The sequence below is a fragment of the Lissotriton helveticus genome, chromosome 9, assembly GCF_964261635.1.
Source record: "Lissotriton helveticus chromosome 9, aLisHel1.1, whole genome shotgun sequence".
Classification (NCBI taxonomy): domain Eukaryota; kingdom Metazoa; phylum Chordata; class Amphibia; order Caudata; family Salamandridae; genus Lissotriton; species Lissotriton helveticus.
In genome coordinates, this window is record NC_136070.1 from 484,852,476 (window position 1) to 484,879,819 (window position 27,344).

Consider the following 27,344-nt stretch of genomic DNA (forward strand, 5'->3'; position numbering starts at 1 on the left):
CCTCTGTTATCATTTGCTCCAGACATGCATTTGCTAGGCGTTTAAGCCAAGTGAACTTTTAATGTGCAAAATATGATGTTCTATTTTGTCTGTTTGCCAGGTGACTCAAAGGCAGTTATTTCGTGTCGTTTCTTATATTACTTTATCTAGTTTTCAATCATTTGGTACTGCATGACTAACAGCAAACAATATGTGACATTAACTTTCTTGGCGTCTTGCTTCTAGTGTCCCCAAGTGGACCTCTGCGTGTCACCCGCATTTGGATAACATCCCACCTTATAAGAGTGTCCATCCTAGAGGCATGTTGGCACCAACTGGTCTCTTCTGAAAATGTAATAACACAGATCTACATATTAAAATGGCAGCATGGCCACAGGAAAAAATTAATGGATGTATAAACCGATGAATGATCTGCACATATGTATTTATTGGCGTAAACCATCTATGGGTATTGGTCAGGAGATAATCTGTAGGCCCACCAGTGGGTGAATGTAGGAAGCTAGTTCGTTATATGATATATTAAAAAGAGATCTTTTATGTAACCAAGGGTTCTCTTATAAGTGGACAGGGGCTTGCTATGGCAATCCCAAGTGCTCTTCTAAGGGGTAGTGTGGTTGAGCAGCCTTAGGCTTATCACAGAGGAGTACAAGACACCAAAAATACACACGCTGGGTCAATAAGTGAGACACACAACTCAAGAAGGAGATCCACACCAATTTATAAAACTAGCAATTATCTGTATATATGTGTAGGCATCAGAAGAAAATCGTTCAGTTAAGTACGTTTTTGAATGGGAATTCTTTTCAGTTCAAAAAGTTGACATTTAGTGCAATTTTTACAAGCTGCAATGTTATCCTATGGGACGAAGTTAGTGCGTCTTTCAGGTATAGTACAGCGACTTATGGGACACTTTTGCAGGAGTTGAGGTGAGTGGTGGGCGAGGTCCAGGTAACACCAGCACAAGACCACCAGCGGGACAAGGGTAGCCGTGTGCAGGTGTGCAAAACAGCTTTGGGTGACCAATGTTACTCTATGAGGAACGGTCACTGCGAAAAGAGGCTGCAGGCTTCAATCAATCAATCAATCAGCATTTCCAGAGCGCAGCACTGTCAGCTCTAGAGGCATCTGGGCACTGAGGGTGCCGTGTCTCAGTCGAAAAGCCAGGGGATTCTAGCCTCGTCTTTACTGCCCAGCCACCACGGCACACAAGCTCCCTAGCCTCTGCATGGCTGAGGATGCGTTACCCCCAGTCCCCATGTGCCGGGCAGCTTGAGCTCTGACCAGTCCACCACCCCAGCGGCAGCAGCCTCCAAACATCTTTAGTTTGCCCTCCAAACATCATGGGCAACCAGTGGGAGGCAGGGTACGCATTCACCTACACCACTGAAGGTCGATAACATTAGACCGCTGGGTACTCCAGACGGTCCGAAGGGGCTATTTCCTCACCTTCGTGTCTACCCTTCCACCCATGGTACCCTTGTGTGACAAGCTGACGGAGGACCATCTCTCCTTACTCTGTCGGGATGCCATAGAGAGGGTGTCAATGCCAGAAGTAGGTTGTGGTTGTTAATTTGTGCTACTTTCTGGTGGTTGTTAATTCACTCTAATTCTGGTGTCAAAAAAGGACAGAGGCCATCGTCCTCTCCTAGACCTGCACCTTCTCAATATCTTCCTGACAAAGGAAAAATTCAAAATGCTCAGGCTCGCTCAAATTCTAGCTCCAATCTTCCCGGGAGACTGTTTGGTAGCGTTGGATTTGCCAGGCGCATACTTCCACATTCCCGTCTTGCCTGCCCACAGGATTTACCTGTAGTTCACAGTGCTCACAAGCACTTTCAGTTCACCGTGCTACCATTTGGCCTTACCAGCACCCCTCGAGTGTTCACCAAGGTGATTGCAGCTCAACTGCACAAATGATGGATGGCAGTCTTCCCCTACCTCAACGACTGACTGTTGAAGGCTGCTTCGCCCCAGGCTGTCGTGTCCATCCTCCAGACTATAGCGAATCTTCTGCATCACTGGGGTTCTCTATCAATGTGACAAAGTCACACCTGACTCCCTCTTATACCCTCCTTTTCATCTGAGCTGTTCTGGATATGGTGCAGTTTTGGGCCTATCCTCCCCAACTGCAAATCTAAGATATTCAGGCTATTTTACAGATGGCCCAGCCTCTATCCTGGATTTTGGTGAGCAGGACTCTGAAGCTGCTGGCCACATGGCCTCCTACATCCTGCTAGTGACAAATGCCAGATGGCATATGCGGGCTCTGCAGTGGGACATGAAGTTCCAGTGGGCACAACATCAGGGGAATCTCTCCGACATGGTCCAGATCTCGGCGAGAACAGCACAGGACCTGCAATGGTGGCTAACAGACTGCAATTGGGTCAGAGGCAGACTCCTCTCCCTTTCCCAACCAGACCACACAGTAGTGAAAGATGCTTCACTCCTGGAATGGAGAGGTACAAAAGGGGGTGGGGCAGCCATCTGGGAGAGGTGAAGATCAGAGGACTCTGGCCTCCGGTGAAATCCGGACTCCACATCAACTTGGTAGAGCTACGAGCGATTTGCTTGGCATTAAAAGCCTTTCTTCCTTCATTCAAGGGGAAGCTGGTTCAAGTGTTCACAGCCAACACCACTGCCATATGGTACTGCAACAGGCAGGGTGGGGTCGTGGACCCTTTATCAAGAGGCCCTGCGTCTCTGGACATGGCTGGAACAGCAAGGCATCTCCCTGGTGGTTCAACAACTGGCAGGTCCTCTGAATGCCAGGGCAGACAAACTCATCAGTCTATGCCTAGTGGATCACGAATGGCGTCTCTATCTGAAGGTGCTCAATGTCTTTAACAGCAGCGGGGAGACCCTTGGATAGATCTGTTTGTCTTACCTGAGAATACGCAATGTCAGCAGTTTTGTGTGCTGGAGTTTCCAATGCTTTTTATCTTAAGTGGAGCTCAGGCCCTATGAACATCTTTCCGCCAATACCACTCCTGTCCAGAGTGGTCAAGAAGTTCAGGAGCAACCAGAACAAAGTCATTCTTTTGGATCCAGCCTGAGCATGGAGAGTCTGGTATTCAGAGCTTTTCCAACTGAGCATCGATCTTCCACGCAGGCTGCGCCTTCTGGAGGATCTTCTGTTGCGGCAGCAGGCGTGGGTCCCCCACTCGAACCTGTCAACTCTACGCCTTCTTGCGTGGAGATTGAGCAGCGGCAGTTGAAAGCACTCAACCTTCCTCCTGAAGTCTGTAATGTTATTTTGGCAGCCAGGCATCCTTCAACCAAAACCATGTACGTCTGCTGGAGGCAGAAATTTGTAAAATATTGTACAGAATTATCTATTGATCCTCTTTCTGCTTCCCTCTCTCATGTCCTTCTCTTTATTCTGACTCATGTCCAGCATGGCTCTGCTCAGGGCACTCTCGAAGGGTCCCTTTCGGCCCAGTCTGCCTTCTTGAGGTTGCCAGACCAACCATCTTTATTTAAATCCCCTATTGTAAATAGATTTCTTAAGGGGTCTCTGTTTCCACCTGCCCCTTTCATCATGCCTCTGTGGGACCTTAATTTGGGCTCACTTTCCTGATGTCTGCTTCATTCGAACCTCTGTACATCTGCCCTCTCCGGCTGTTTACCATCAAAACAACCTTTTTAGTGGCCATAACTTCCAGGAGGAAGTTGAGCGAATTGCAGGCTCTGTCATCTAAGCCTTCTTACCTGACCATCTTTCCTGATAGGTTGGTGCTTCACACTAGGGCTTCTTCCCAGGAACCAAGACCTCCCGAGAAGTAGCGGACCAGCTTCCCTGCATCATGGCCGTAGAAACCCAACACCTGAAGGCACCAGTCGCTCCAAGCCAGAGTAGAAGTGGGCCAACGGTGTCAACGTGGTCCCCCAGCCCTCTAGGGACTGAGTCAACCGTGGTTTCATCTACAGTGAAGCCCCCTCTACCGCGAATGCTCCTGGGAAGAAAAGGTGGTCTGTGGTCACAAAAGGTGTGAAAGGTGGAATGGGGTTGGCGGGGGCTCCATGGAAAGGCCCGAAGACCTGGCTGTAGCTCTGCTATCCTTGAGGCTCTCCAGCGCTGAGTCCTCCTTGTCTTTAATGAGATGGGAGTCATCAAAGGGCATGTCCATAAACGTCGCTTGGGCATTCCCTGAAAAGCAAGTCGTCTTCGGACAGGCGTGGTGTCGTAAGGCCATCGACGAAGAAACCGCTCTGCTTAGTGAGTTGGCTGTGTCCAGCCCACATCGGATTGTAAACTTAGCTGCATCTCTCCCATTTGCTGCAGCTTGGGAGAGTATGGCCTGGGCCTCCTCCGGGACCAAATAGGTAGCATCTGCACAACTGAATACCAAAGTGCATGGGAGTAACAGCTCAAAAGGCAAGTAATGTTCAAGGACCACAGTGCCAGGCTGGCGGAAGAAATTTGTATGGGTTTCAATAATGGGAGCAGCGGTTCGGAGGGGGTAACTCCCAGCTGAAGAAACTCTGAGGGTAGGCTAAGGCTAGGACCTCAGCTGCCCTTCTCACCACCATAGCAAAAGAGGCTCCCTTCTCCTTAGCAACAGTGGGAGGAGAGACCACACTAGTATCTGGGGAGGTGTCCAGTCCACTATCATTCGCAAATTCTTAACATAAGACCATGCTAGGGTCTAGGGGATGGTATTCATCAAGGTCCAGTGGCCCCTCCGATTCTAGCCCACAGTCTGTGGTCTGGAGGGTATGACTCCAGTCGGCGCCAGAGTCGGCATTGGGGGATGCCTCTCCAGGTCTGTGTTGGGAATGGGAATGGGGATGGCGCCGCTGGCGCCGAGAGCGTCAACATCGAGACCAGCATTGGGGAAGGTCGAGGTGGTACAACTGGTGCTGATCTGGACCATCTGTCTTTCTAAGGGGCCCGAATGGCCTGGGGCTGGCCCACCAGCGGGGAAACCAGTAGGGCTACTCTCCCTAACCCGGGGGGCCTAAAGGCAGAGGCACGGACCACCCAAATTTGAGGTGCATTGACTCATAAAATTCTCTGAGCTGGGTGGGGGTTGCACCTGTTCCTGGAAACTCGGGGAGGCATGGAGACGGCCCAAGTGAAGGCTCAACTGCGGAGCCAGGTCTTGAGTGATGACACTTGCTCATGAGATGATTTTGACGGACGGGGTGAAGTCGATGACCTCTTCGACTTCATATTCTTTTACTTGTGGGACTTACCAGAGTGGGACGACTACGACAAAGATCAATGGCTCTGTGACCGATCCCAGGACCTTCTTCTTAACCTAAATTGAAACCGTTGCGGTGTTGCACCTTGAGTGGCAAGAAGCTCAAGGGATCTCTCCCTAAAAGCCTTGGGAGGAATGGGGTGACCATCGACAAAGGTCTTGGCATCGTGGTAATGCTCAGGACACCAGCAGCCGACGAGGTGTGGGTCAGTCACTGACATTTGCCAGTGACAGGCACAACAGGGCTTGAATCCAGCCTTCTACGTGGACATCCCTGCCACACCAGGGGATAAGTCTCGAAAAAAGGCTTGGATAAAAGTCATAAAAAGGTTGTAAAAAATGACTGGGGGTAGCTTTCTCTGGATCTGCACTGACTGGTGCGGAAAGAAAAGAACTGATGTCAGCACGCTGGGGTGGCACCTATGCAGACACCACGTATGTCAATTCCGGTGCAGACGCCACTGCCACGTGGAGCCAAGCGACACCACCTACCGGCGCTCAAGGGTGCTGCTCACAAAAAAATGTCCGGAGCCAGAGTGAGGCCTGGGGATAATCCTATGGTAAGGAACCTGAGGCTAGAAGTCTCTAGCAAATAGGGAGCCAATGCAGATCCACAAAGTATTGGGGAGATGTGAATTAAGTATTTGGAAGAGGGAGGGGTGTGGCTAGCCGAGCAGCGAGATGGCCGCCTTCTGAGCGTGCTCCACCGACCGGGGACTTAATCCTACATTTATCCTGCTTTTACTACCATAGCTGAGGTGCTACGCATATCTACCGGCGGGAAAGAGAGCCGGGCACCAACGGGAGAAACGACGGAGAAAATTGCAGCGCAATTGAGGATACAGGCCGTGAAGTGAAATCGGCCCGTGTGGAGCTGCGCCGGAAAGGAGGTGCCTGAAGCGCTGACACCAAAATCGACCCCGTGGAGGTGCGTCGGACCGGAGGCCTCATCGACGTACACCTACGGGAGCTGTGCCAAAATACCACCTGCCTATATCGGAGGATGCGGATATATACATGTGGCGGTAGGTCGGCTACAGTAACGGCTGCGAAGGTGGGGATCGCGTGTAACTACATAAACCCCTGAATGCGAACAAAATGACGGCGCACGGGACCTCCGTCTCCTGAAAGAGAACACCAAGCGGTGAGCTGAGAGGGAGAGCACAGGCCGCACCAGAGGGACTCGTGAATCCGAGCTGGACGCAGTTGGGGATGCGCTGCAGGGGGCATTGGCTATGACCAACCACGGCGACTTTGCTTGGAACTACATGTAGATGGTATACCATTGTGACGCTGCATATCTGACAAGACCCTACAGAGGCTGCGAAAGGTGGAGTGTGAAGCGCTTTTAACTGAGTCCTGATAGGCGCAATAAGCTCACAATATTCTGCGCAAGTGAGTGCTGGCTCATGAGTGTGCTAGGTCTTGGCAAATTTGGTGCAGTCCGCGGCTGCAAGCTGATATTAGTTGCTTGTGGAGCACATGCCCAGGTTGGAGAGCCTGAAACATAGGAATTGCAAGCTTGCCCTCCTGAATCTGATAACCTGACGCGGTATTCCTGCGCGCCATTCAGGGGAGACACCGCGATACTAAGCAGGTGGATGAGCACTGGGACACTCAAATCGCGCTGCAACAAGCGTTGTGAGATGGGGCGAGCCTAACTAACTGCGCAACACACTGCAAAATCGCTATACTTGAGTGCACCATACAGAGCACGTGGGGATGCCCGTGCCAACGCTCCCGACATACTTGCTGTGAACAACCGCACCAAGTGAGACAGTGATTGAGGGTGACGCTAGGACCTATTGCAGAGACGCCGTAAGTGACGTAAGATACTATTCCTGGTAACATTACTTGGAGCACGAGGCCCCATCTGGGGGAACTATGGGCAAGCAAGATCTGAAACAACCACAGATCACGATTGATTCCAGGCGCTCTAACAGGCAAAACGAGACGAGCGGAGGTGCACAGGGTGGCGCAGATATGGACATGCAGTCTGGAGCGGGTGATGAGGATGTGAAGGCCTTGCTGCTGGAAATGCGCTCTAGCGTGAAAAGTATTGATTATAAATTGGACATGCTGACGCAGCAATTAGACACAGTGAAAACACAAGTGTCAGTGCATGAAACAAGGCTAGATGGCCTGGAGAACAGGCAGGTGGAATTTCACGAATTCCAGTCAGAAACTCCTCCACATGGACAAGCTACAGGGGATCATACGGGAAAAAAATGATGACTTAGAAGCGCGCTCTCAGAGGAGCAACCTACGTGTGACAGGAATACCGGAGACGACAGCAATGTCGAAAATGGAAACCTACATGTCAGACATGTTGCATGAGCTATTTGACCCGCACCTATCTGCAGTATTCACTGTGGAGAGAGCGCACCAGACATTGGGACCGAAGTCACCTGTGGGGAGTACACCGCGCCCCATACTGGTAAAGCTGTTGAATTATCAGGATAGAGACACCATACTGCGACTGGCACGCGAGAAAGGACAGGTTACGCACCAAGGTAAAACAATATCTTTCTATCCGGACTTCACCCCGCTGGTGCAGGTGGCACGGAGAGAGTTCTTACCGGCCAAGTGTCTATTATTGCAAGCACAAATTCCGTACTCTTTGTTATATCCTGCGAAGTTGAAGGTGTCCCATGATGGAACAGCGCACTACTTCACAGACGCGAAATCTGCGCTCAAATTTGCTAAACATGTCGCAGGCAAGGGGTCTAAGAAGAAAGGAGCTGCAGATGGATCCCAGGCTGGCAGGCTAAGTGATAATGACTGAACTACTGTAATAATGCTGTTTACGCTTGAACTCTCTATACTAAGTTCAGCTGCTAAGGTGTGGTTGTTGAGTTCATTACATTACGCTGTTTTATAGATAACTGGTAATGTTGTAATTTGCTATTGAGAATCCGGTGGGCTTTTCTACCCCCCGATACCAGATGTGTTAAATATAAGCTAAATGTTTATGGACTAAGTAGTAGGCACTGACAGTAACCCCTGGTCACCCTACGAAAGTAGGGGAGTATGCCGGTCTACCCTCACCCCCTGGGAAGGTTCCCCTTGTTCTTTTTTATGTTTATAATGATTGCGCATGAGTGGGTTATACTACAACCTAATTGGGGGGTTGGTGTGGGAGGTGGGAGGGGTTGGGGTTGGGTTAGTTCTTTGTTGAAGCCACGAATTACAGTAAATATGCGAAGCACAGCAGCGTTGCTGGTAACGGGTTGCAAGCAGGTAGAGCAGGAATGTAAGATTGTAGTGTTGGGATGACGCCTACGGGAAACATTTTGAACATTGGAACTTGGAACGTAAGAGGCTTAAATGATGGTCGAAAAGCGAGGCTAGTTCATGCATATTTAGTAAGACACACCATAGATATTTGTTTCCTACAAGAAACGCATTTGAATGTGCAGCCATCTCAGGAGCTTAAAAATAGCCGGTGGGGGGAGATATACTCTGCAATATATTCAAATTATGCAAGGGGGGTTTCTGTTCTGATCAGAAGGGGTTTGGATTGGAGGTGTGCATATTCACATGTGGACCCAGATGGTCGTTTTGTTATATTGAATGGAAGCCTGGGGTATGTAGAAGTGAAATTTGCTGCAATATATGGCCCCAATACGGATTCCCCAGAGTTTTTCTGCCAAATATGGTCCAAAATCAGAGGGATAGGGTGCCACACTGTGATTTGGGAGGGAGAATTTAATGCAGTGATATTTTATGAGGCTGATAGACAAGGTACTGCCAGATCGTTACATCCGCAGGCGCGTGTGGCACTACAAGACATAATGTTAGATGGGGATCTCCTGGACATCGGGAGAGAAAGGCACCCAGGCGTGAGGGAGGGAACGTGTATTTCCACTCAACGCCAAGCCTGGTCCAGGTTGGATTTTTGGTTAATTTCCAGAGACGTTGCGACCTGGACGGTGGACGTGGCCCATATGGTGCGCTCACTTTCTGATCATACACCTTGTCTACTCAGATTATCGATACCAGGTGCCCCTTCCCGAGTTTTTACCTGGCGGCTACCACAAAACGCATTATTAGATGAGGCATTCAAGGAAGAGATTCGAAAGGATATTGGAGTATACTTTGAGAACAATGAGGGGACAGTGGAGACTGCAGCTGTCCTGTGGGATGCCTTCAAGGCTGTTATACGAGGGCAATGTATTGCAAGACAAGCAGGGGTGCTACAGGCTATTAGAGGGACACTGGCAGGACTAGAAAACGTGATTAAGAAGATGTGTAGAAGCGGGGACCGAGAGACAGCAGGCCTTCTTAAAACTAAGCTGCTGGAATTTGATGAAGAAGCTGCTTGAGAGATTTAATTTCTTGGTAAATATGCGGAAGCCCGACGATATGGGGAGAGAGATCGACCGGGCGTACACTGGCGAACATGATAAGACCAATAGCGGGGGCGGCATATGTACATGAAATTAAAGATGTAGAGGGCAACATTGTGAGGGGGTCAGGCGGGAGTACTGAAGGCATTCAAGAAGTTTTACTCTATCCTTTACAAGACGACTGGGATAGCGGAGGAAAGCAACATGACAGAATGTTTAGACTCCATCGCTCTAGCGTGGTTTAACGACACTCACAGATTGTACATAGATTTACCCATAACGAAGGAGGATGTGATTCAAGTGATTAAAAGTTTACCGTTAAATAAAGCTCCAGGCCCTGATGGCCTGACCACTGCATTCTACAAGGCGTATGCTGAAGAGCTAGCTCCTAAACTGCTAGCCGTATTTGCGGAGGCGTTAGAAACAGATACTCTGCCCCAATCAATGAGAGAGTCTATGATTATTACATTGTTGAAGCCTGAAAAGGCGGAAATTGAACTAGACTCTTATAGACCTCTATCTTTGATAAATGTTGATGCCAAGGTCTATGCCAAACTGTTAGCGAACAAACTCCAACCACTGTTACCGATGATTGCCCTCCCGGATCAATCAGGTTTTATCCTGGGGAGGTTGACGTCGCATAATCTGCGTACACTGTTCTCTGTCATACATTATTTACACCCTACTGTTCAGGCTGCGGTGATCTTTCTGGATGCCACTAAGGCGTTTGACTCCTTGGAGTGGTCAAATTTATTTTTGGTGATGCAGCGCATGGGTTTCAGCCCTCTGTTCCTTAAACGAATAAAATTGCTATGAGGCGCCTGCAGCCCGTGTGTGGGTTAATGGTATGGTATCGGATCCTTTCCGCATATCGAGAGGTTCTAGACAGGGTTGTCCGCTGTCACCGCTATTGTTTGCTACAGCTATGGGGCCGTTGGCTGCAAGAGAGCGACGGCACCGCACCGCTAGAGGAATAGGATTTGGTGCACGCAGCTTGGTGATATCTCTTTATGCTGATGATGTAACCCTCTATATTCTCGACCCGGAGGTGAACCTTGACCCAGTGTTGCGGGAGTTTATAAGATTTGGAGGATTCGCAGGTATAACTATAAATTGGTCAAAATCTGTAGTGTTCCCATTGACTGATGGCACGAAGGAAGTCTGCTCTGAATTCCCCCTTAGATGGGAGGCTACTGAAGTTAAATACCTGGGGGTGTGGTTGAGTCATAATCTTCAAGATATTTGGACACTAAACTTTGGGAGGGCCTATACCTGGCTAGAGGAGAAGGTGGCTCTCTGGTCGCGATTACCTCTATCTGTGGCAGGCAGATAAGCGTTGGCTAAAATGGTTATCTTGCAGAAGTTTCTTTATTTATCTGTGAATGTGCCGATACCACTTACTAAACACTTTTTCAGTCTGCTGCGTTCGCAGTTGTTGAGTTTGGTGTTAGCGGGAAAGCAAGCCAGGGTCTCCTGGGATCTCCTGACTCTTCCTTTGCGACAGGGGGGGCTCGGGGCTCCGGATATGCATTTATATGCATTATGCGCGCAGGCTCAATTTCTCCACTTTTGGGTCCATAAGACTCCATTTCAACCCAATGGTGCAGTTGAGAGAGACGCTGTGGCTCCGCGCCATTAGCGGTGGCATTATACCGCACTATCAGTAGACCGAGGGGAGATGTGGATACGGCTGGAACGCTATGTTGGGTGTGGCGTGAATTACAAAAGAGAGCGGGTATGGTGACGTTATATGCGCCATAAATGTTATTAGAAAGCAATCCGCAGCTGGCGTGTATGGAGAAAGGTGTTGATTAGACGCTACTTGCTAAGCTGAAATTGCACACATTTGCTGACCTTTATCCAGAGGATCGCTTTAGGCCCTCACCTGTAGCTATTGATGATAATGAGGTGCCGTTCGTTGAGAGGTTCCTATATCACCAGTTACACACAGCATGTTGTACGCTGAACGCACAGTTCCCTGACGCTCCCAAGACGATGCTACCGCTAGAAGATTTATTAACGTCAGAGTCACCCAAAAACTTGATAACAAGACTGTACACAGTCATGCAAGCCAACTACCCTGTGTTGCAACCAAGGTCAATGGAACTTTGGAATGGAGAGTTATGTCCACAGGTGACAGAGGAGCAATGGGGATATTGCTGTAATCAATTGACAGAACTGCCCCCGAATTATCGCTTGCGGTTGATACAATTCAAATTCTTACATAGGTATTACCGGATACCAGTGAGTCTGTATCGCATGCAGTTGAGAGAGGACGCTAGATGTTGGAGATGCGGACAAGACCAGGCTACCTTTCTGCATGTGGCGTGGGAATGTTCGAATCTGCACATGTTTTGGAGTGAGATATTTAGTGTAGTAAATCAGATTGTTGGTAGAAAGGACCCACCGACTCCGTTACTGGGGATTTTAGGATACGTACGTGACACAGTTCCCACCCGGCGCAAATTGCATGCTTTACTATTGCTGTATGCTCGCAGACAGGTAGCAATTCGTTGGGGTAGGAAGCGAGTACCAGACATTAAGGCTTGGCTACGGGATTTGACATATGGCCATGCTCAGTTAAAACTGTTCTGGGAACAAATGCCCTCCACGTCTCGTCCAAAGGACATCTGGGAGCCAGTTTTGGAGTGGTCAAGGATGTCGACGGAACAGGAGGTGCCAGAGGATGGGTGTGTAGAGACGGAATCAGTATTAGGTTAATACTATATACGTTAATACGATGTACTCTTTTCTGATAACCTTTGAGGTCTGAATCTGTATCCCCTCTTTTGTTATATGTCTGAAATAGGAGGTATACAATGATGTGGCAAAAATTACGCAAATTTGTGTGAAAGAGCTGGTTGAGATGGCCCGAATTGTGCCTCTGCGATTCCATGTTAATTTTGTCCCTTGGAATGTATCCCATATACTAATATGTGAAACCTTCTTGTATGATGCTGCGGCCTGTGCTAGATATGAAGTGCTGTGATGTATATTACACTCTGTGATTTACCCATGTAATGACTAGCTACATGTTGGCACAGTGTGCCTTGTTTTGTTATTTGTAAAGAAAACGAAATAAACAATATTTTTAAAAAAAACTATACTACATATGTTTAGAATTTAGAACCAATAAATCAATTATAAACACACAGAAAAAAACTAAAAAAAATATTTTTTTAAAGTATTTGGAAGAGGAGAGCAGTCTGGCTGCTGCATATAAAATGGCTTTTAGAAGGGTTCAGGTGGATTGACTGGCCCCGCAAGGACAGAATTGCTGAAGTCTAACCGAGATAGCATCAACAGATATGCAATCGTTTTCAAGTGATTAGGTTGTAAGATCGGTTTTATTTTTTTAGCATTTGGAGTTAGAAAATAGTGATCTTAGTAATTTTCTAAATGTGTTGAACTATGGTTAATGAAAGGTCTAATACTGGTCCCATGGTGACAAGTATGGGGTAATGTCCGCCAGATCAAGGTAGCATCCTAGATCGGGGTTGAAAGGTTTTTTAGGTCTCGCGACCTATCGATGCGCGCATGCGCATCGAGCGGAGCGAGAATTCAAGCGGCGAAAACATCATGAAACCACCAGCTTTTTGCTGGCGTTTTCATGGCGTTTTCTTGCCGTTCATGTGAACCACGTGAGCAACATGCACACGCATTCACGGCCAGGGCTTCTCCTCCCCTAATTATTCATGGCCGGCCGCAGGCCGGCCGTACTTTCACTTTCCCGCTTCTCCGCCCCTAATCATTCATTCCCGGCCGCTCACAGCACATCAAAGGGCTTCGCCCAGCGTGCGCTCTGCATTCTCTCCCCAGCCAGCTTCCCCCATCCCTCGCAACCCCTCCTCCTTCAGGCCCCCACCATTTGCTGTTTGCAAACATCGCATGTCTGTTTTCTGCCGGCACGACAAACTAACTAACATGACATTTAGTTTTTTGTATGTGTGAATAGTGAGTGTCTCCGAGTGTATGCACTGCTTCTCCAGAAGCTAATTCTCATGTTTGTCATTGTTTATTCCGGGTACTTTGTACTTCGATTTGATGGCTGCGCCTTGGTTTACATTCACAAATAACGCCAAATCTTAAACGAAATTAAGCAATCTTTGTGCCACGCTCTACGTATGCATATAATTCCAAGGAACGTGACAGCACGCATGTTAACGACAATACCTGCCAGTTGTACTCGCTGTGACCTTCATGTCCTCTCAGTCCCTCCAAGCAACTATACCACAACCAATGCCTGGGCAGAATCCTGAAAGATCACCGCTCTCATCATACCTCACAAACAATGGCAAAGCCAAATGGCCTCACCTATGTGAGATCTACTGTCTTTGTCAATGTTTTTTGCCTCGTAGCGCAACAACGCGGCTGCTATGCACCATGGCTGAAAGTAAAACAAGCATTGGCATTGCCAATAGGTCTCGCTTGTGGGACCTTATAAGTATTTAGTTTTGCAGCACAATATCCGATTATGCAACAAGGATATTGTGCTGCAAAACTAAATACTTATAAGGTCCCACAAATGCGAGACCTATTGGCAATGCCAATGCTTGTTTCTATTTGGGAACAAACAATATGAATTAATTATTTCAAGGATTGAGAGTGAGGAAGTTGTTATTCATCCATGTTTAGTATTGAGCAAGATTGTTCTTAGGGTGAGGATGTATTTTAGGCTTGAACATTTTAAGGAGATTTGAGAGATGTCAGCATATTGGTGAGTGGAAATGTCTGAGACTTTGCAAATTTCCGCCAAGATAAAAGTTGAAGAGTGTAGAGGATAGAATGGTTCTTGTGAACTGAAAAATGATAGGTGATGGGTCATGGATGCTTGTGTCAACGTTTACAATTTAAAAAGTGCTTTGAGAGGAAGGAGGTAAACCATTTGAGGAGTGAGTCTTTGAATCCAAAGCAGTGTTTGAGTAGGTTGACTGATTTGGAGTGACCATGAACTACTGTAGCCAGCTTGATTTACTGATGGCATATAACATTGCAAAGAACAACACAGACGGTATGACACCTGAAAAGAGAGAAGACACTTGTACTGAAGAGGACATCAGTTCACCAGGGATCTCATTAAAGCACTTTTCCAGAACCTTAAGACCGCCATTAAAGGATTCAGTTACTGCTGTGCATAGTAATAAAAAATAGTGCCACTTAATCAGATATAAAAACCCGTAATGGGAATCAATTCTAATCTGGTGAAAATAGAATCTAAGTGCATGATTCCAGGTAGATCTAGTTAGCTTGCTTTGCCATTTTTTAGTTATTCACAAAACAAACGTTTTAAATAACTGAAACAATGGTTAATTAAATTGCAATAGTTGTTCATACCTGGCAGTTCATTAGATCATATTGTAAACGTTCTCTCCAGGTGTCCCGGGAAATGCATGCTTTCTCCCAGCGTGAATTCACTTGTCGCAGTCTGTTCTGAAGCTCTTTTGACTCTGCACTGTCTGCCTGCTGAAAGTCTTTACTGCTCAGGTTAGCAGAGATTACTAAAGCTTTGTGGTTATCAAAAGCTTTTATAATATCCTAAAAAAGAGTAAAGTCTATCAATATTCAGTGGTAGAAAAGCACCTTTTTGTGTACGCAAAAACGTTTTGACACACAGAAAAGATAGATAATCAAAACAAAATAAAACTTTTATCCATTGCAAATGAAGTCTACTGTTTTTCTTATGCAAAAGAAAGAAAAAATTAACAGCGGTCAAAACCATTGTGCTGGGTTAGGCACTGAAAAACAGAATGTGCTCTAAAAAGTAGTGTGAATGCAAGATTACATGAAAAAAGTTATTGTTAAAAGAGGTGTTTTTTTTGTTTTCGTGTATGCACTTACCTTAAGCTTTTTTACATTAGCCTCTGTCTCTTGCATGCTGCTTGCTGGTCTCTTTTTCTGTTGTTCATCTAAGTCAGCCTCAATTTTCTCCAACCACTTAGTAAGAGCTGAGAGATCAGATATTAGCTGTTGCCACTGCTGCTGGTTTTGTTTCTTCTGAAACTGGTTTCGCGCCGCTTGTACCTGAATGATCTCCCATCTTTCAATGACACCTGCGTACATAAAGCCAAATGTTACTTTATAGCATACTCTGTCAATGTTTTTTTCTTCCAGCCCAGTTCTCTCCAAAGTTGGTTCCTAACTGAAAAGAATTGGGAAAGAAAAGTCTAAACTTAAGTAGACAGATATTTTAAAGTACAAATAATGGACCTAAAAGGCAATTGCTCATAAGGCGTTGAGTTGCCAAAATATTTCTCCCTTGAATGAAAAAGGACGAATATCCCATACATAAACAACTTGTATCCAATTTAAAATTCTCTGATGTGATCCATCAACACAGCCAATACTGCATCTTGTCAATTGAGGAAGGTCAAGTTCCTACAAACGGAGGCAAGCGATATCCAGGAGTACCCTAAGATACCAAGATACTAACATTAAAACCAATGTATTTTCTGATATATATATATATATATATATATATATATATATATATATATATATATATGTATATATATATAAATATATATGTATATATATATTGTATTTTTAAAAAATGTGGGGCGGGGGGAGTTACATGACTCAAGATGGCTAAGTGAATAGTACAGAAGGTAGCTGGCACCCTAAAAAGAGGTCACAGGCCTCTAAGCATGCCCACTGTGAGCAAATGCTAATGACCAAATGGACAACAAGTGCCTGAAGCTCATTCAATCTGTTTGAATGAGCATAGACTTCCGTGGAGCAGGAGGCACTGGGATGGATTTAAAATGTGAACTGTACACCATCATCAAACAAGATGTAAATGCAGTGGAAGATTGTCAGCAAAAAATATAAATATGTAGGTAACAAAAAGTCAACCAGGTCATTAAACGTCCCTCGCATCTTCAATGTACAATTTCAGAGGTCCAGACTGTAGTAGCTTTTACCTTGAAAGCATATCATCTGGGGAAGATGGCTTTTACCTGTTGGGATAATCTTATTTTACTGTCAATTCAAGAAAAAAAGTAGAAGAGGAAATGGCATATTACCCTCTTTAAAGTTTTCTAGACATGAACGCACATGCTCCTTCTGAAGAATTTGAGGGATTCAGCTGGTTGAAATTGGTTGCCACAGAATTTGGTACACTATGACTAAAGGTTTGCTTACAGAGAAACAGGCATGTATCAGACTAAGCGGCATACAGAATGAAGTTTGCTCTGAAGTAGTCATATGTAGAGTAGCATTGGGAGGTAGTGTTGAGCCCAGTAAATGGATGATCTCCCTATCCACACATGAAAGAACTGTCCACAGGGCCTTGAGGCTTGTGATAAGAGCGAAAAAATGAATAAGGCTATTGTGGTTCAACTACTAAGGGCCAGTTGGGTAGTATGAACAGTTTTACTAATATTATTAACTTTATAGAGCGCTCCTGCTCCAAAGGAGTGTTAGGACACTTGACTAAGAACTCATCCCATAACAAGAATGAATAGAACATGAGAAACATATGGAGTAAGACAAATTTTGAGCAAAATATTAGAGGACTGAGGCAGGAATTTGTTCAAGTAGAGTTGGAAGAATTGACTGACTTGTGATATTCAGAGGGAGGGCATTCTAGATGAAAGGTGCAACACCTGAGAAGAGAGATTCAGAACTAGGGAGGGTCTGAAGTTTGGTACTTCTAACTGTGGAAGTGTCGGCTTCAAAGTCTTCTTTCACCACCAGCTACATAGTCTGATTAGGTTGTTGGTTGAGTATTAGTACGTTTGGCAGGCTATCATACATTTGATTCTTGTCTTTACTGATAGCAAAAATATCACTGAGTACAGATGTGACGTGCATAACTGTCAACCATTTGTTGAACTGTAATGGTAAAACCATGCGAGACAACGAAACACAACTTGGTTGGTTTATCTCCTATTAAACAAGGTAGCAGAACCATATGTCAGACAATGTACTACACAAAAGCCTTGTTTGTTAGATACAAAATAAGTGCCATATGGAAAGCATTCAACATTTTAAGAACATGCCAAAGAGCTTTAGAGAAAAGCAAAACTGTTCGAGTAACGTATTTACCCACTTCATGAAAATAATAGAAGATAATGATCATGTACTTCACGCATCCAGCAGTTCTCAAAGTGTGCCTCCAAAGGATATTATACCTCCAGATTTTCAACAAATGCTGCAGCAATATGTGGCTCAGGAAGTGGTCTATCTAATTCTTGTATAAGTCATTTGCAGTGTAATGAGCTTGTGCAACTTATCACATGATAACAAAACTGAACAAGCATGAAACCTGGAAAGTGGCTGCACGTGTTCCTATAGTACTCCAACTATTGCGTGCCCAGAAATCAAACATTAATAAAAAGTGTCTTTGAATGATAACTATTGCAATCATTTTAAACCCAGACATAACCATGACAAGTGTTTATCAATTGATACTGCCTTGCAAAACATATTTGAATTGAATTATGTGACATAATGTTGGATAATGCTGAAAAATTCCATGTTTATGAAGCATGCACTGTAAGCAGTGATTTCATGCTACTTCTTCCCTCCATGGGTTTTCTTAATTTTCTTAATGAAAGCACAACATTTTTGTAGATCCTTTTGCTTTGACAGCTTTTTTTTCAATCGACCACAGAAGGTGTGGATTGTGACTTCTTCACTAATACCTTGCTGATTTTACATCAAAGAAGTGGCTGCCTTGCCATACACATACCACAATGTTCAAATCCAAATGCTGAAATTGCTCAAGATTCCGTAATGCTATGAGTATATTACAACACATACTCTACCACTTGATAATTGGAGACCACGAGAAAGTAACCAGAGAAATCTTAGGGATGGAGTGGGATCAATGATTTGAAAAAGGCAAGCAGTTAGCTCATAAATTAAAAAGGTATTGCTGTGATCTACATCCCGATGACAAATACTTGCTTCAAGACCAATGGAAAAGCTTTAGCAGCATTTTAAATGGGGTAGTTGTTCTCTAAATACTGTCACAATAGTCCACAGTTTACTTAATATTAGCTGCAAAAATTACCTGCTTGTCTCTCCGGAACCTCAATCGTTATAAGTCCTTCATCATCCTTGAGGTCGTCACTGGGCACATGTTGAAAGCTCACATCACTGACACCAATATCAGGCTACAAAGACATAATTGTGTATAAAAAGCTTAACAGTCAAGCAGTTTTCAGATAAAGTACAAAATCAATTATCAATAACAAAACGGGATATAAGGCCTAATTTAGAATAAGATGCTAATTGGAAATCTCCTGTGAAATGCTGAAAAGAAATCTGCAGTCAAATTTCTTCTACCACACAGATAGTAGATTTGAGGAAATTTCACTGGTGGTTTCTCCTCTATAATTAACTCGTTCTCCAGGGTCAGAGGGTATTTCATTTACACTGAACTCTGAACCAGGCCCTTACTCATTTGCTGATTTCAAAGAAATTTTCTTTAGTACTTGTTTTAATGGCATGCACTGGGTAAGCTGTTTAGCTTATTTTAAAACCTTATTATTAAAGGTTAAGAGCACACTGACAAATAGGGCACAGCAAACAAATGAATTGTCATCTTGTAGGCAAAGATTAATGCTCTAAACTATTATCATTTTTTAACCAATTGGATATTTTATGCAAAACACTTCCTCGGTTCTGTAATCGATTTTGGGGATTAAGTCCAAAACAACACACCAAACGTTTTGATAAAGAGAACTCAGTCGTCAAAGAGGATCAAAATATTTTGCCTTTTTATAGCTTTCTGAGGAAAATGAAGCAAGCCAGTTCATAAACTTTTTTTTAGCCAGTTAAATTCTAAACAGTAACTTTTGTCCCATTTATGATCCTGCTATCAGGTGAACAGATGGCTTGAGGTTTCCCTCAGGCTTGCTGTATTTCTGCACAGTGAGGCAGTTCCACGAGAGATGTATATAGTCTGCCTAAGTGAGGGCAACATGTGCAGGCAGTCTGAGTTGCTATGTTAAACTCACTACTGTCCATTGGGGTGTAGTAAAATCTATGGACACATTTGAAATGGATCAGTCAGTGCCTGCTACTCAGCAACACTTATTTTTGTTTCTCCACAGCAGTACTCCCACTGCTTATCTGGCAGCAAGTGTTTCAAATCTCAGTCCCATATTTATCAAGCTTTGTGTCCACCCACTTTCACCAGTCCCAAGTGTGCTTTATATGTAATAAAGAAAGGGCAACTTACTGCCAGAGAACAGGTCTGACCAGGCTGTCAAAACTGGGTCAATGAAGTCTTCAAAGAAGGATAACCAGTGCTCTAAAGTAGCTGGTCAAGTTTGTTAAATATCTCCTTAAGGATGCTAACTCTAGTTTCCTGAGTAGGGAGGGTGTAACTCCAGGACTTTTGAAGCCCAACGAGCCAATCATGCAAAAGAGACGCTCTCTGGGATTTCCAAGCCCCTGGCATTTATGCAAGTCGAGGTAAATGTCAGCATCTATATAGTAAGGAGATAGAAAATGACCTGACTTCTCAGTCATCTCCAGCATGTAGACCATGCTTAACGCCTTGTATGATATCCTAATTCCTCCTTCATCCAGATGTACTGTTGTTCATGAGCTTGAGCATTACCTTTGGTGACACTGGGCTAGCCCTTGCTGCAGACCACTACGGATCCATGATTTTTGCTAAGGACATATCTGGATCTGGCACCACTGTGGCCAGAAGCAGCACAGACAGCAGGATCAATCAAAGAGACCTGCAGAAGAAGAGGAGAAGCATTGCCCTGCCCTCGTCAAGGATCAGGCTGACTTCAACTGGGGTCAGTCACTGGCAGTGAACAGTTCTCTGGATGGAACATGGCTGCATGTGGCAACAAGAAGTTAAACCTTTCTAAATATCAGAGGCATGGCCTCCGTGAAAAAAACATCTTGCTGCAGATTTGGCAATGGTCTGGGGAACTTTAAGCTGCAACACATGGCTCAAGTCAGACACTGAAGCTGGATGTCATGCACATTGTCTGTGAGATTTCTTCCAGGATTTGGAGCATCTGCACATCATCAAGATTCAGGGGCAATTCTTAAATGTCTTCCTTGACTTGCCTTTGATCTACATGACGAGGGTGACTTCTACTGAGATTGGCACCTCTTCTTATGTTCCACAAAGTAGAGCTTGGCTTCTCGTGCCCCTGATGTTTTTAAGTGCATCAGGGAACTTTTGCCACAAGACATGGACATGATGTGACTTCATCACCACCATTTGCTTATGTCGTGTGCAGCACTCTTTAAATCACATTGGGTGAGAAAATATTTGTAGGAGCAGAGAGAAATTCTCTTGTCTTTATGTCCGGAGGTTGGATGGAAACAAAGTGAAGGCCAGTTGTGCCACCTATTAGAGTGCAGGATCTAGTGCAAGAGTTTCCAGATTCAATCTGGAGAGAGTAAAAAGATGAGGAATCTGAGGTTAGAAGTATTATTAAGAAGAATTGCTGGGATGGCAACAATCAGCAATGGTGGGTGTTAAGTTTACCTAGATTTAGAAATTAAGACTAGATGGGGTAAGGTTCACATAGACAACTCCTGATACAGATGGAGTTACTAGCATATTAAATGTTTGTTTTATAGGGAAATAAACTTTGCTGGACTTTGTAAGCGTGTGTGTAAATTAGAAATTCATGGTTACAATAAGAATTCTAAAATTCCAAAAGTGATGTAAATCTAAGGGGAAGGGACATTATAGCTATGTTCCAATAAATAAACATAGCCTTTAACATATAGTCAGAAAAATCATGCCGCAAGTCAATGCGTATGCCATAGTAGACATCATGATGGCCAAAGGATAACTTAAAATCTCCCTAAAACTTCACAAACTGCCTTACATATGATACCTGGCAACTCTTCCCAGTTGCAAGCATTTGATCATAAACAAAATCTTGCAAGATTTATTTCCACAAAAGGCTGCCTGGATTGTGAACTATTGAAAGCAATGCGACTGTCTAATGTCTTCGAAATGTGATTGTATTCATCCAGATTATTACAGAAGGCTGGTTATGTATTAGAATATATATCTCCAGTCACATTTGTAGATATCCTATTATGCGCCAACAGATATTCACACAAGTATAAAATCTGACAAAATCAATGTGAAATATACGAAAAAAAAGCAGTTTATTGCAGAAACATTTTAATAAGTCCCGCTAAACTGCATATCAAATTTACAAGCATACCTCAAATTATAGATTGGCTACCTACACATGACTTAATCTTATAATAAAAGTGGAGGCTTACATGTCTTTGTTTAAACTGAGTGCTGGTCTCTGGGGTGGAGCTTCGAGGGTGTACACTTCTAGAAATCGCAGGCTTTCTGGGTGTGTCATCATCAGCAGATCGCCATACATGAGATTCTGAGTTTGGTTTTCCTGCAACATAGACAGAATTATATTATTCACTAGCCAACATTTTGCTAGTTGAATGATACAAAATTTCCTTTATACAATATAGAAGTGCATCAAGAAAATTTTGAGACCACTTTAAGTATTTTTAACTTAATGTATATAAAGCCAAGTAGTCATCATACTCATCTCTTCATAAGGTCCATTAGATAACGCAACACAATGGTTCAAATGTTGTCACATATGGCATAATGCTTGTGTTGCATGTTATAAAATGAGAGCAGTGATACATTCCATGATGTACCTTGTCCATTTGGGGGTGGGGGTGGTACCACATACTCACTGAAATGTATTAATAAAGGAACATATCATTGTATCTATTCAACTTACAATTGTGGTCATTTACAAAACTTTCTATTGAAACACTGCTATATTAGTGATAACATGATCTTTTCTTTTCAATGGAACAATGGGTGCACCAAGGTATAGTGTGAAAAGATGACGATTCACAACTTTTCTTGCACTGCAAGCATGTTTGCAAAATGTACATAGAGATTTGGAAGGTGATGAAATGTGAGCCATGCACCTATGTGACCTCTGCTCTACTACGATAAGGCATCATTTATTATCACATGGATCATGTGGCGTGGTATAAGCTGATTTAACGGGACATCAGGAGCCCCAAGTTGCAGATCATTGCCAAGAGGGATATTAAATGTTAGCTTCAGAATACGTACCTTGCCACTGGAACAAAAACAAAGAAAGTGGATTGTGAAAGGTTCTTTAAAGCATGTTAACTGAGCCACGTTCAAGTGTGCCATATGTATCGGGGAAGAAGATTAGATAGAATCAAATCTTATACTCCAATTTACAAAGCAGGAATAACCTTGCAATGAAAATATCTTTGCATGAAACATATTAATGTTTAGAAGTACTGCAAAGGACATCTCTTCTGGACAAATGGTGAACAGCTTTGCTTAAATAGCATGTTGTTCTTCAGTGCAAAGATACCATGGAATAAGGCAGAGATATATGGTTTTCACACAAGGGAGAGGTTAAATGGTGCGCATGAAAAAGCCTGAGAAGGACAGTGTGCCACAATGATTTTGCCATGTTGAGACACATGCAACGGCAGGTGCCTACCAGAAGATGCTTTCAAAGCTTTTGTAGTCATTTTAACATATGCGTCTGGACTTTCTGTGACCTCTACATCTGAAAGAGAATAATGTCATTTTTCTCACTGGTCATATAGAAGATAACTTCCAACCAATGAAAAACATTGCAATGTGCACAGAAAGCAATTAAAACATTTTAGATTAGGTTAGGCTGGGTTGAGGAATACAAAGTTTGTTATAAATTACCATGACCACAGAAAGGTGGATACTGCTGTTTAAACACATGACCAAATCTGTTAATGTAATGAACATTGATTTGCTTACCTGACAGAGCACTGTAATATGCACCATCACCATCTTCATCCTCATCTTCATGAGAAGAAGAGCCGCCAACATCAACTGTATGATCCCATTCCAATGGAATGGAGTCTACACTGACAGGTGTCTCACGGCCTGACATTTCATGACCTGGAGCCGGTGGCATGAGATGACACAGGGATGGTTGAGGCACCTCAAGGTTGACACTTGTCTGCCAAGTAGAATTCTGCATCTCACGAGAGTCTTCTGACTCCATCTCATTTTCTGAAGTGTCTTTTTCATCTTCATATCCCTAAAAATATTTTTTTTAAATCATATTTCATGTAGTTCCCAGATACACTTTTAAATTATATACTTTCATTATCAATGATGCGACAGTGATAAACTTATGAGTTAAAATGAAATCAGTGAAATAAAGAAACATAAATGTAAATTGAAGTGAAGACGCAAAGAGCCTGATTACAGATGCCCTAATAAAATATGACCACTAAACAAATTCTTTTTTATGCAGGGGTCGATTTTACGAGTTGCACAAAATGTATAACTCCCGGTAATTGCCTGATGCGTTAAAGCCAGTTTCTCCAGGTAAATGTTGTCGGTCAAACTTGCCAGAATTTACCAGGGCAAAAAATGCACTATAGCCCCATTTTATGAGCCATTTTCATGAGCAATACTTGTAATAGGTGGTATTTATCACACCTTTTACATTCCGAATACATCTGTATCAAATTTTATCAGGTGTGATAAATTCCAGATACTTGTATACTCAATAACCTTCTTATAAAGCTATGTTTTTGTACATTGATTTCAAGTTTCAAATTTAACTGAACCATCTCATATTCTGTTCTGCTGTTAACACTAAGAAATAAGCCAGAAAAGTTTATGATTCAATATTATAATATCCTGGAGCTAAACGTTAAATGGCAATGTCTAGTATACCAACTACTTCAGATTTTTCTGTCAAGTTCGGAACGAATAGAATGAGAAAATTTCTCCCTGTAAAGAATTTTCAAGCAGCAGTTATTTTCTCATTTCATTCAAATTAGAATACTGTAACTCTCTTTCTAAAAGTATTAGTAATAGCTTTTGGACTATTTTGAAGGTGATGGTAATAGGACTTCCATTAAAAGACAACAAGAGTCCTGTCCATCCTCCTGTACATTCTTCCACCCTTCAACAGCTTTCTCAATGGCAGAGCTGTGGCTTGACCATCTGGCAGTGAAGACTGAGCCTGAAATTGCATCAGACTTGCTTCCCAAAACTAACATGCCGGTCCACTGTCATCTTCAGGAGAGTCACCTATGTGCAACAGCGTCCAGTGCAACATTGTGGTCTTGCACAGAACTGCACAAAACATCTCCCTGGAATGCAGCAAAAAGCTCCTAGGATACAAGGGGCAATTAAGTGTTGGTTAATTTATAATTCCCCAACAGGTGACAGAAATGACATTACACCACACTATCATGAATCTTAATATGCTGTGTACCTTCATCCAAAGGTGGGGTTGAGGTATTTATGCCACCAAACCAGTGGCTGATTGGTCTAGTCTTTAGGGCCACTACCTGGCCCTAAGCCTGTGAACTTAAATAGATTTGTCAAATACAGACACTCAGGTTAAAGTCCATTCTGAGAGATTCCAACATCCAAAACCAGTTTTGAAACAACTTCACTAGTTGATTATGAAGTAAAAGAGAGATTCCAATTTAACAAGAACAATAAGATCAGATCGGCCATGTTGAAGGTGTCAGTCCGTATTATTCTGTAGCATCTACAAAATGACATGTGTTTATTTTTTTTTGTGATCCGAGTTGGCTCAAAAAAGCGAGTGGTGAAATCAACACAGGGATGGGGGTGCTGTGGCATCGGGAGGAAGCTACATGGGGATGGAATCAACACAGAGGACTTGGGGAGAGAAGAAAATGGAGAGGGGTGAAGGAAATGGAAGAGAGAGAGAGCAATGCGGAGCTGGTGGGAAAAAGCACATGGGCAAAAAAGCAATAGAAGAGAAGCACACAAGAGTAAGTGCATCACAGAAGGGTGCAGGACAGAAGCACATGAGCAGAGAAGGAGCAGCACAAATGTGGTGAAGGTGGGAGAAGTACATGAAGGAGACAGCTTGAAAACATATGTACTATTTTAGAGTGCTTAAACAAAAAGAAAAAAGTAGCACCTGGAAAAGCGAGTAGCGTAAGTCACAGTGATGCGTCCATGTTCCAAGAGAGAGACAATCACACGAAAAGCAAAGCAAAGAAAGCCCACACACCCTAATGAATAAGCAGCAACCAAATGAGAGTGACAATAAAACCAGGCAATGGCAAACAATGAGTGAGTCATAAGCTACTGTAAGCTAACAATATATGTCAAAACAGACAGCAAATGCGCTGTCTAGTAGGTAAAACCTAAAAATTAGAAATAATCGTAGTGTAGGCAGTCAAAAGTTTTATTTCTTCCCTGTCTGGATACTTCTCCCCATTTCCCTGCAAAGTACCCTCAATATTTCAGAGCACCCATCTGCCATCAGAGGATTCCTTGTTGCGTGCGGGATGACCAATGATGACACATGACACCCAGGCTTGTGTGTTGGGTCATCCTGTGCAATTCAGGTTCTTGAAACTATGGTACTTATCCGCACAAACGACACAGAGGTTTTCTTAGCCTAATTTAGTCACTTCTTTCTAGTCTCCTGTATACGGTGGTAAGCTGCAACTAGGTATTTCCTCAACAGTGTCTGCTGAGTCTATGGATACCAACCGTGTATGGATACTTACAGGTTTTGTTATCTATAAATATCTTCTGCTGTCTCGGATCGCCCCTAACACTGGATGTTGGCTCCAGCCCCTTAGGTGAAATTGGAGTCAGAGAATGGTTCAAACTTGAAAGAGTACCACATTGCCACATTCCCCTTTGCACTAATACGTTGATGTGTTTAACAATGGCAGCACAAAGAAATGACAAATGAAAAATTAGATAAACAAACAATGCCCAGGACCACAGTTGTTTTCAACCTGGTGTGGAGAATATTTCAAAGAATATTTAATTCTAAAAATGAGAGCACTATTGTGTTTTTCATCAGAGCTGAAGTAGAGGCTCATCATTCTGCTCACAACTTGATTGCGCTGTGGTAAGTGTGCTCACTTTTTACATCAGATTTTGGAATTAATAGAAGATACAGGAAAGCCATACTTTCCCTACCACCAGAGAAGTCACCAACTAAAAGCTAACGACAATTCTATGTTGTAAATGGCCAAAAAAATAAAGAAAGGGGATTTGCCTTTGTGACTGGATGAGATAACTTTAATTCCAAAGGTAATTACCCTTTTTTAAGTGCACCCTCATGGTCCAACTTCGAATATCACACTGAGCCAAAATTACCAATACCCAAAAATGTGGCAAGTACTGCTCTAAAACCTCTGATTGGGTATCACATTTACAGAAAAATAAAAATATTTACATTGTAGTTGCACCCGTATATTTACGCCTAACTATATTAACAAAGGTAGCCCAAGATGTTTAAATGGAAATACCATGGATTCTATTAGGACTAGTCACATTTATTTGAATTCTCCAGATGCAACATTTTCTCCAGAGGACACTGAGTTCTGAGCAAATACTATTCAAAATGGAATCTGTGCTTCAGACAACTGTTACATTTAAAATGAATAGGCTAACAGCTAACTCACAATAATAGGACAATGAAGCTACAAATACATGGTAAATTATCAGATTTTGGCATAATTTTTCCAAAAAGAGACCATTATATACCCTTTCAAACTGACCTAATTCTAGGTTGCATATTCACTATAACACATAGTTTTAGTAAAGTTATGGTTATAAATTAAGGGCCTGATTTAGATCTCGGTGAAGGGGTAACTCCATCACAACGGTAACGGATAACCCGTCTGCCGGAATATAAATCCCATAGGATATAATGGGATTAATATTCGGCGGACAGGATATCCCTTCACAGTTGTGATGGAGTAACCCATCCGCTGAGATCTAAATCAGGCCCTAAAAGTGAAAAAAACA

The 27,344-nt window shown here is 43.6% G+C and overlaps 1 protein-coding gene across 1 annotated transcript in view; it reads right to left on the reverse strand.

The window, feature by feature from the left end:
- Positions 1–27,344, reverse strand: part of SYNE2 (spectrin repeat containing nuclear envelope protein 2) — a 1,843,566-nt gene that overhangs the window by 70,001 nt on the left and 1,746,221 nt on the right. The window contains exons 139-144 of the mRNA XM_078660317.1: positions 23,325–23,610; positions 23,029–23,097; positions 21,782–21,912; positions 18,570–18,672; positions 15,392–15,603; positions 14,888–15,088 (exon numbers count right to left, since the gene is read on the reverse strand). Of these exons, the coding sequence (XP_078516443.1) occupies positions 14,888–15,088; positions 15,392–15,603; positions 18,570–18,672; positions 21,782–21,912; positions 23,029–23,097; positions 23,325–23,610 (1,002 nt within the window). The remainder of the gene's footprint in view (positions 1–14,887; positions 15,089–15,391; positions 15,604–18,569; positions 18,673–21,781; positions 21,913–23,028; positions 23,098–23,324; positions 23,611–27,344) is intronic.